Consider the following 11,271-nt stretch of genomic DNA (forward strand, 5'->3'; position numbering starts at 1 on the left):
TATCAAGTTACCGTCTCTGATGATGATGATGATGATGATGATGATGATGCACTATTGAACTTAATCAACTCTATCAGCCAAGTTGGCGACCACTGCTTTTGCGCCAGGCTTCCTTGATCCTGTTGTTATCCCTTTCATTCTTTTACATTGCTGGTGTGCTGTATGCTTCATGTGTCGTATCCTGCGCAAACGCGGTAGTGTAATGTACGACGTGTCGGTTGGTCAAGACACCGGGACCAGACATCAAAACCAACTCCGCTTTAACAGCACGCCGGAAACTCAAGTATGTTCGGGTACCATACCGTTGGACATATGCTCGATACTAGTTGCTTGAGGGCCTCAACCGCAAGACGGTTAAGGGCACAATTGGACCATGTGGGTATCAGTTACCTGGGTACGCAACTTGACTCTGATTATGCTACCGTGCGTACCCGGTTACCAATTCGCTTCCCGTCAGCATTTGTTGGGGATATCAATATCCCCCAGAAAACGCTGTTTTTATGTGTGCTAGCGAACTCCTGGCATCTTCAAGGTCAAACTATGAAAAATCAATGGCCTATTGATACTCCAAGGAAATTTAAATCCGACCACGTACAGGATACCATTTCTTTCCACTGACTTGGGTTCGGAAGCTCCGGGCATCGCCTGTTGATCGTGTGTTGTTGGATTATTAAAGTTTGTGTCCGAGGTTCTCGTCTTCTTACTATTCGCCGTGCTAGGAGTCTGTATCAAGCAACATAGCTGGGGATAGAGTATTGCCACAATCCGCATTATCATATTGTTTGCTCGCTGCGTGACCGAACCGTAACAATTTGGAAAACGGCTCCCTACCTAAAACCGCTACTATGGGCCTCTTGATGGCCTGCTGTACTTTACTGAAGGCACTGACGGCGCACTGGTTTCAGGTGATATTTGCCATACTTACCATACTACTTAGCTGAACTACAGTAGTTACTGGAGATGAGCGTAATACGGTTTGGAAATTAAAAAAAACAAAATAAAATAGTCGCTCAATTCCTGTCTCGTTTGAAGGATAAGCATTAATCCGTGTGGTCACTGGGTCATTGTGCAAATTTCGGACCTCATAAACGATGTTTATCATTGTGTAAGACAGTTTCCCTTTGAAGAACTCACGATTACACCATTGTAGGGCTCCTCACTGTTATTTCTAGGAACTTGGCAGGGTATGATATAGAACATCCCCATGAAGTCTTGTTTGAGTGAGCTGAGCAACTCTGCAATTGATGAATAATTAATCAATTAGAATGGAGTCGTTTAATTTTCTCAGTACACTTAAAACAGTTAGTACGGTCTCATTTAAAAGTGCTTGATAGTGGTTGCCTAAAATCAAGTTGAGCATTTGAAACAGATTGACTGAAAAGCTTCAGTAAGTATACATCTATTTTCCCCAAGGTATTTTATCCCACCAGATGTTATACCATTCACCTCTGATTTGTTTCCTTTTGCTGGATGGTCTACAAACTTCGCACTTATTCCTTGGATTCACACCAAGATAAACCAAAAGTTGCGTATTTTAGTTGTGTATCTCACATGACCGTTTTAATAAAAAACTTTTGCTGTTTTGTCAGCACTCTATGTTGGGACACGGTTTTGGGTGATCTTCAGGACACGTTCGCCGTATACCTCACTTATCCTAACCAAAGTTACAGTCCGATTTGTTGTACATTTGTCGTGTGTACTACGGCAGGAGGATGAATCGGTGTAATTTGGGACCGAGTTTGGTCACCAACCTACTCAGCCGTGGCACTCATATTTCTCAACACTGTTGGAAACGATGGAGGATTAGCTAAACTCTGAAATGGTTTGCTTATCTACGAGAAATAACTGAGTGAACAGACCATGAATCATCTCATTTGACTATCATGCACTCCGCCAAGTATGTCAAGAAGCCGACAATCCGTCAGGTTTTGAAGCTGAATTAGCAGAGAATGCAAAAAACCAACAGTGTGCACTATTATTGTAATTAAAACAAATCAGTCGGTTTAATGTTGCAGTATGTATTTGAAAATACTAAAATGACTACTGGAGCAGTGCTAATGCGGGTCAAAAAGAGGATTCATCAAAAACTGCTTGCGGCTTAAAGATCTGAGAAAGGGACGGTTTAAGCCTACAGATATTTAAAACGTTTACTTCTGTGGAACTCACCTCAGTAAGCGGATAAACTGGCGTTTTTATATCACTTTGCTTGGCTTGCCTTATTACCAGAAGGTTCACGGAAAACGAATACCACTCCTTGTAACGGTGGCCACTATATTTGCTTTCAAACACATTAGCTCACCGCGTCAAAATATTAGGAACACACCTGCATGGCACAAAAACGATAAACTTGGATCTATTCAGTAAACACAACTATTTGCTGCGGGAATGTTGTCCACCATTGTTGAGTTGAATTCCAAAGTCCATATCCAGAGAGGCAGCAGCTGTCAACCAAACCGAATGTAGTGGTTAGTGCTTCCATACTTCAATTACAGGCCACTTACCTTGGCAAAATAAGTTCTGCAAGGTAGACGATATGCGACGTGCAAACCATGTGTCCTAACCAGACTAACCCGTATTGTTTGAATAGCTTATTCTTCAAGGCAGAGCTGTCCCTTTCTGAAACTACCCATAGCTGGTTCTATGTCCCCATCAGACCTGGTCGGTGCTTTTGACACACCATTGATCAAACATCAAGTGTTTTTTTGCGAACAGGCAATGGTTGTGATCCACGAGACCGTATATATTTTGCCACTGGCAGGTAGACTGATGTGCCTATGTCATAGTTTGACAATAGCTGGCCTAGCCTTCTCGACTGGAGAAGTGAGCTAGTCTCCGGCAAGGCCACTGGAACATATACGGCTGCTAAGTGAAATACATTTGTCTGCCACTTCTATTGACTGTCCTGCGAGCATGATGATTGTGTTTTACGCCACCTAGCTGTGTAGAAACACTTTTCAACTTGCACGTGTGAAACGTACATTAAAAAGTGCGACAAGATTACGTATGCTATTTAAAACGAAACGTGCATGGAGAGGATGAAAAAGGAGAGCGATATAATCTGCGTACTAAAATTTTGTGAGTAAACCCCTTAAGAGACCTTTGCTCCCCGAATTTCCAGAGAACGGCAGGGAGCTTCGAAATGGCACATCAATATCAGAGGTGATGAGAGATAATCAGTGGGAGTAAGCTTGTATTGAACCACTAGATCTGATGAAGTGTTGTGACAGTTTGCTGCATACGTGTATGTACCCACCGAAAGTGGTATACAACGTCCCTCGAAAAGACGAAAACTGAGAGAACATATTTGATCGCCGTGCACCCGAACACTTTTTGGCAATCTGTGGCGTCAAAAAAGGTCTTTAGATAAAAACGATTAGCTCTTAACGTCTGAAAGAGGGTCAGTGTTCTAGAGCCGGGATCAACAAATAACATTAATTAAAAAACAACTGAGCAGCTGTATCATCCTATTGGTGACTAGCTGCCATACTACCTGAAGGAAATACGAAAGATGGAATTTTTTCAAGTTTTTCAAGCCTAGGCACAAACAACTGAGGTATCGAGATAGGTTTCAAACCACGGGTCTTCCTGCCAAAAGACCTGCGTCTTATCTTTAACTAACTCAAGATTTTAGTAAGGGTAGGATTCTTATGGAACCCAGCCTAGGGAGAACCCAGCCTGAATATCACAAATGTGCATCCCTTGACAAGCGGTCAAACTGCATCAAATGATGTCAGAGTGTGGTTGGATACTATGCTTAAAATTATTCTACAATAAATTTTAGACGACGTTCTTGAACCGATTTTGAAATTTCAAATCTACGCCTGTCCCACTTATCTGCATTTTTTGTTCAATATCTTTTATAGTAGACTAGCCAGGTTTCCTAATGGGGCTCCAGCACGTTTTAAAGACACAGGACATAAACCATCAGAACTACCATACTTGTGGCGCTGGAGAAATAGTATCTTGCTTTGAATTTATGATAGTGATGATGGCCAGCTGCTTTTGAGGTTTCAGTCTGGCTCACTGGATTCTTCCAGACATTGTGCTAAAGAAGGCTATAGTGAAATTTCCTTTAACCACCGTGTCAACTGCTTGTGAAAACGACCGCATAGATGAATTATTGATCCATTTTTTGAATAACACTCTGGCCGGCCGACCAATTTGGTCAACATGTGGCGCAGTCCTTTCCCCCAAAAAAACCTTCCACAGCTTCTGGGCCTTCGTCATTCACCTGCGTTTTTGTCACATTCAGGCTGACAATTATGCACCTTATAAATATTGTGTGCAACATCGTGATCGGTAATTGTTTGAACAGTTTCCCAAAACATGCTGAAGTTGATGAACGAGTGTTTCGCATTGTAGTGCGTAGTCTCGAAGGAAAAGTAATTTGGAACTAATCCTGTAGAGTGATGTTCGTCAAGCTGCGTACAGTAGGCAGCTCCATAATTAACCGATGGCCATATAATTCAACTGAGCTCCCGACTGACTTGGCGGTATACAAGTAACTCGAAGGAGGTGCTTATGCTGAATGTCTTTACTGACCCATCCCATAGCTGGTAGAGTCGTTCTCTGTTTTCTGGTCAAGAATCGAATTGGAATCTACCATGCCTCTTTCCGGATTAGCCGTCAAACCTAAGCGTGCACATCGTCCTTTAGAGTGACCAAATTAGCCCTCGTTGGCGAGAAAAATCGAGCAATCACGGGAGAACATTCCCTTCTCAGCTTTAGAACTGCAATCCTTTGAGACTCACGGTAACGCGCCAACCAGACAACACTTACTGCCTCCAAACGCATGGATCTCAATTAAACCAGACAACACTATATGGAAAACACGACTGTTCGCTAGAATCTAGTGAATTAAAATGGCTCCAGCCCCTGTGGTGAGTGCATCACTTACCCCATGGATACCATGAGCAATTGTGTCAGGATCGCCAGGCCTTTGAACAGAACAGTGTTAAAAATTTAAATTCATTCTAATCGCCCTGTAGTGTGTGGCATAAACAGGGTCATGTGTGCGTTTTTGGGAGGCAGCATACAACTACTATGTGAGGAAACGAAGCTTTAGCAGGGAATGCACACTGCTCAATTTGACGGCGAGTACGGATTTTTGAAGCTGCACTGTAGATTAGATCCTTTGGGGTTAGTGTGTGATTGTTCGATGTATTTTATTTAGTGGTAGTTTAGAGACGGAAAACTGTTAAAGGACTGACAGCTGCGCTGACCGAGGTAGACCAACTGCGGACAATGATGGGATATGGATGAGGGCTCCTGAACGAAACTCTGCAATGAAAACTGGTACGCCCTGGTTCCCAGGCGGAAGGAATTTGAGACCCCTAACGGTCCGCGTTAGACTTAAAGGTCCAATCCGCAAGTTAATGTGAGAATGTGGAGTTTTGCTTCTGCACCCTGCCTGTAGCATTTGACCCGAATTTTTATCCAAAAACACAGTAGTTAGTAGAGCTTTCTTGGAAGACCCATTCCGGAACCAGTGGCTCAACATTGTGGCCCAATTTGTGCCACAAACTGGCCTATGCCAAGGTCGTCGAAACTTGGGCAGATATCTTACTTTTTATGCTAATTAGCACAGAAGAAACATCCGGATTCGTATACAATTCAGGATAAGGTTCATTAGTTTCTTGGCCAGTGGTCACAGTCAACCACTGAGTGGTCGGAGTGTGAAGGCTTAAGAGCAGCTCATTTATAATCCTCACATTTGCACTTTAAGTTGAATTGCTCAGGCGCTTATTGGCGCATGTTAGGCTTGCCTTAAGAAGTATATGGCCGCTCTTGAAACGGTCGTTCATACTATGCACTTTATTCTTATTAGGTATTATCAGATGATCTTATAGAGACCAAAAGCATTGCATGGCCATGGATACCACCAGGTCACCAACCACAATAAGACGTCTTTTGAAACCGGTTTGTCACAAGCCAGTAATGTGGAAGATAGCATTTTCCACAACACCCATGGAAATCTCAGATGCATTATCTGATGCTCGCCAGGTCTACCACAGAGAGTGCTTAGTATCTAAGGGAGAGAAACCTATCGGCCCGTCTTGTGGCTCATCAGGTAGGCAAAGTCCAGGAGTTTCCGTCACCTTATGTTCAACGAAAACATCAGGCGGCCTTTGTTCAGCACATCCAGTTGAAGAATATCTTAAACGACGGTACTAGACCTTTTGTCGTTCTAAGGGGAGGATGTTTGGTACTCCTTTTTTCATGTTCACCTTCAAAGAAAAGAGTAAATATACTCACAGGGCACTACCTGTTTGTAATATGTCGATTATTGTCTTACTCGGAATTAGAACTGATTGCGACTGCTTGTCTTGAAGTGGTTAAGCGCTGGACATGTGGAGAAACAAACCTGATGAAACTCATGGGACAGTCAAGTTCATTTTTAGAACACCGAAATTCCCCCTGGTCAGAATTGGTCCCAGAGTGAATGTCGGTTTACCAAACTAAAGGAGCGAGAACGTAGTCAAGGCTTTGAAACTTATGCACTAATTTTTCCACTTCGACTTGTAAAAACCTAAGTAGTCCCAAGTATCAGAAAGCATGTGTGAGGACGGAGCAAAAGTCTAATATGATGGATCAGTTTTTCTTACATTGCTCTCTTTATATTGAGATGGTGGGAAAGAACTAAAAAAACCGTTAGTTATCTCTTAGGATGGAAAACCACTGCACCTCTCCCAATAGGCGAAATTGTTTTCTCAAATTTTTGGAGTAATTAATAATGCCCACCAAGGTTCTACATATATCCACATTTGAACGATACATTTTTCAGCTACTGTACGGTAGGCTCCCAGGAGCAATCTTTGCCCGGTATGCTTAAATGCGCTCACTATAGGAATATATTGCCTCAAGGCACCGTCTACAAGCATGAGCGTTGCTTTAAAAAACATGGAGCTCTGTGTTATAGTACATTTCGGACAATAGAGTAAATACGTGATAAATCAGTGTTGCAACGCTTTGTATCACCACCATAATGTGTGGACTTTGTTGTAGCTAACATGTTGTTAGTCTAGTAACATGCCTTTCAAATACTACTGAACCACTCGCACGCAAGCCCCTCGCAGAGAAGCTACTCGCTCACAGGTTAACAGATAAGTTAAAAATGATGCTAGAGATCTCATAACTCCCTGCACACCTCTGCACAACTTTCCTCTGATACCTCCGCGGATCGTATCACTTACGCACGCCTATCGAGAAAACTGATTGTACACATAAACATAGCAAACAATTCTGTTGCTTCCATTCCAAAGTCACCTGCAGGACCCATGTTATAATGGAAGGGCTCATCGCAAGCTGTTGCATTATCGTGGTCTCTTGGCTCCAAGAAGGTCAGAAGGCAAAGATCACTTGGGACACATCTTTTCATATTTCATCTGATCATATTCTGATCAATTTTCTTTGGGAACTGGCATAAAAGACCTCGAACATTTTGACAGCTCACCCTTTTGATTTTTTTCAGTTCTTGAGCAAATAACCTGCACTTGTCCGAACCTTTAAGAGTGTTCCCAGGGTTCCGAAGCCGTTTGCATCACAGGACACCCTACTGGAAATGTGCATTTCTCTCTCCGAACCAAAAGGATAAGGTGGGATCCAAATGCGCTGCGATTAGTTGCGACACCAATGAAAAAAGAATACCACTGACGAATCAACTTCTCACAAAAAGTGATCGAATGAATACTCGATATGTCAATCGTGGTTGCCGCATGTGTGATGAGCGTTCACTCCCCGATTAATGCCCTGTTCCGAAATGGTGTCGGCTACTCCTCTGACTGCTAATATCCACTAGAACATCGGACAGCGGTTTGTGCGTGCTCCCTTGGTTGTGTTTGACTCTACTCATTTGTAGATCTTAACTAAGGGGTCGTATCATGGTGCGTCGCGTTGATGGAACCAACGAACCAATAGGTGTTCGATTATTTAGTTTGTCATTATCTCTAAAAAGATAGGCCACTTGGGTCGCAACCGATAGAATCGATTAGTTTTCTTTGTAGAGACTCTTTAACGTTGTTTGAACCCTGTCAAACAGTCACTGAAATTTTGGCATCAGTCATAAAACATGCAAGATATAGAAAATAATCAACAATCTTGGCGGCAGTTGAACTAATTATTTGATCTAGCAACACTATTCGGAGTTTTTCACCGAGATAATTGATTCACTGGAAACACTACTTTTCAACTCATAACCGCGAATGACTCTGAGGAGGTTTTCGGAACACATTCAAAAAATATACACGTGAAGTTAGTATTATGATCAAATATTCGGATGCGTGGTGTTGTACCAGTTGGTAAAGAAAATGAAATACTTCACTACAATCGAACATCGGACAGCATCCCTTCCGTAAATATCAGATACAGTAAAGGTCCAACGCCAACTCCGGAGAGTTCATCCGCTCCTCTGAATTCGAGAAGAATTTCCGCATTGTCCAACTAACAAGTTTCGTCCTTATTATATTAGCGTTGGAACGAAACCTTTTACACGAAAGATAGTAAGAGTGCGAAAGCGCACTATGTACGGATAAAGCAGTTATCTTTAGTGGCAACGTTTGTAACCATGCTAACGATTTTGCGACCATGTTTTATTCTTTCTGTATCCGGTCAGTATAACCAAAGGGCCTTAATTTGTCTGCCAGCGTAAAAATATCTCCAAGTGTGTATTCTTCTTCGTGATCGCACGTTTACAGTTTCCCATAATATGACCGCATCTATATCCCTGGAAACTATCGGATAGATTAGGGAACCAGCCCTGTCATCTGTTGTCTCAGTCTCTTCATTTGCAACCTGGTTTACAATCGTTGGCGCGGTGAAAACTACCTACTTGTGAGTAGTCTGGTGGATGACTATTCCAGCGTGCATCGGGTTGTGCGAGTGTAAATCATACATGGATAAGCGTCCCGCAGTTAGTCAGGTAAAACAGTTAACCTCAGCAATATCTTCGGTAGCAAAGAAGACGGTCATTCTCAAAGATGATTCACCAGTTCCTCAGTATTTCTGAACTGCCAGATGCCGGTTGTTTACTGTGAGCCATTCATTTACTGACGTGGACTGTTAGATTTTCGGTGTTTGTTTTCTTTTTCCAAGCCATACCTGACCTTTGCGTACTTTATCTACAGTTGCCATTGCCAAGCAGCTTGTATCAGGAAGAGAAGCGCTACTCTTAGTTAAAGGCACTTTTGGTCCCGGAGTTCTCACGCTGTAACTCGTTGTTTTACCCCCACAGTGAGTATGGTATTCAGCAAGAGAAAGGTGAACTTGAAGCCCATAGCATCAGATGTCATTGATTTCATTTCAAACCATGCATGTAGGTGAAATGAGTGGATGCTTCTGTTGTTTTGTACTCATTAGGTGAAATCGACCTCTCTTAACTAAAAGAAGGGAGATTATTGTCACACTTGCAAGCCCGAAATTTGATTGAGGAAATGTGATTTGTTGCGAGCGGTCCAAAGTCTCTGAAAGTGAATTAAACATGTGAGAACCATCCACACTTACCTAGGGTCGATCTGTCATTGTGGTGGACTTGGTCATCCCAACATTTCAGACAGTGAGAGCCGAAAAATTAACCAGACCGTCATGAAGGTACCTGTTATGGATGATAGAAAATCTTCCGTCATAAAGTCTTTCACAGCCGAGTGGAAGGGAGCATTCCCGTGGCCAAAACACGAAACCATTAAGCTAGGTTCATAACTTGGTTTTAACTACAAGAGCGCAATACCTACAGTTGAGTATTGCATCTCGTGCATATTTGAAGTGAAAAAAAGCCGAAGGTGTTCTAGACAACAAGAGTAATCAGACCGAACCAACTCCTGCGGTTTCAAATCAAGGCACCTAACTGCTTTTACACTAACCAGGCAAAGCACTGCGATTCAGTAGACCGAAGTCGCTGTGAGGATGGACATGTGGCGTTGTTCTGGGTTAGAAGGTGATTACTAGGGCGATTATGGTCATCGATCTGAAATAAAATTAGACAAGCACCTTACTCAGTAATAAATTTAGCGACTATTTTCCGAGGTTTTATGACAGGTTTCGATTCTTGGTGAGTTTCAGGCGTTTCCCAACTGACTGAATATTGGATTTTTCTTCATGGTTTGCCAAACTAAGTCAGGCGATCCGTATTTGTTGAAGCATTACGACGCGATCATAATGCTCCTGTTGTTTTGGGTAGGTCTGCCACAGAAGTGCGACTAGTGTAACGGTGGATACTACTGATCAAACATGAGAGTAGTATGAGTGAGAGAGTATGAAAAGTGAAAGTTATTACAGAATTTGTGGAATAGCCTTGCAGCATTAGTTCCCGTTCGAGTGCTAGTCAATGAATATTCAGGAAATTTCAGGAAGTTGCGTTCGAGAAGGAGACGGATACACAGTTTTTATAAACAAAATTCACGTAAGTTTTGCTTCCCTGTCCAATAGTCTGTAACTGTGCATTTGGTGTTTTCCAATAAATAACTCAGCAGCGAAGGCCCTATTCCCTTCAACAATACTGACCCCCCGTTTCAGAAGGCTTCGTAAACTGTCTTGAAACAATGTCTTCATGATAGGCCCCGAACATTTTCGAGTGACTAATAGTTCCAGCAGAGATCTTATCATGCAAATGAAGTGTATCTGCACTAAATCTCCGGGAAGCACGTTACGGTTGTTTCATTCACCTAGCAAACCTCTGGGGTAATTCAAACCCCCAATCTCTAGTCGACTACTTACGATTTAGTTCATCCTATCCTGAGCGCCTGATCAATAATGTGATTAACTCTCACACACATAGTGTATAGCGCCATTCATGCTTCACGTCACATTACTACGTGTTGCCTCGCTCCGTGAGTGACGACTAGATACTGTCGAGTATACATTCCTTGATTCGAATATAATTAGCGCCACTAAATGAGTTGTCCTTCGTGGCATTATAATAGTCGTTGAAAGAATCATCTAATTTCCGTAACACTACATGTATCTAGAGTGAGGAAAATAGACAGTTTGTCCTATGCGACAGCTTGCATGAGCATAGAGATGAAGTTAAAACAGTTTGTTTGGTCGCACATTGCACCAGGTGAAACGATGGTGAAAACGTGTCAGCGATATGACCGATACAAGTAGTCACAGTGACCCTCAGTGCTAACCTCAAAGTACGAAACTTGCCGGGCACGTATGTCCTGGATGATGACCACATATTTATCTCAGGCGAAAGGACAAAGGGACGAGTAAAATCGAAGCGCCCTGGTTTGCGATTAATAATCCGAACATCCAGGCTTTTTTAGGGGAAACCTGCTG

At 42.6% G+C, this 11,271-nt stretch overlaps 1 protein-coding gene across 1 annotated transcript in view; it reads right to left on the minus strand.

Moving 5' to 3' along the window:
* Positions 1-507: 507 nt before the first annotated feature.
* T265_06817 (hypothetical protein) overlaps positions 508-11,271 on the minus strand; it is a gene marked incomplete at both ends in the record, with an annotated part of 48,797 nt that continues 38,033 nt past the window's right edge. The window contains 3 exons of the mRNA XM_009172191.1: positions 508-723; positions 4,898-4,937; positions 9,855-9,958. Coding sequence (XP_009170455.1) covers positions 508-723; positions 4,898-4,937; positions 9,855-9,958 — 360 coding nt within the window. The remainder of the gene's footprint in view (positions 724-4,897; positions 4,938-9,854; positions 9,959-11,271) is intronic.

Source organism: Opisthorchis viverrini (genome assembly GCF_000715545.1).
Source record: "Opisthorchis viverrini unplaced genomic scaffold opera_v5_149, whole genome shotgun sequence".
Lineage (NCBI taxonomy): Eukaryota > Metazoa > Platyhelminthes > Trematoda > Opisthorchiida > Opisthorchiidae > Opisthorchis > Opisthorchis viverrini.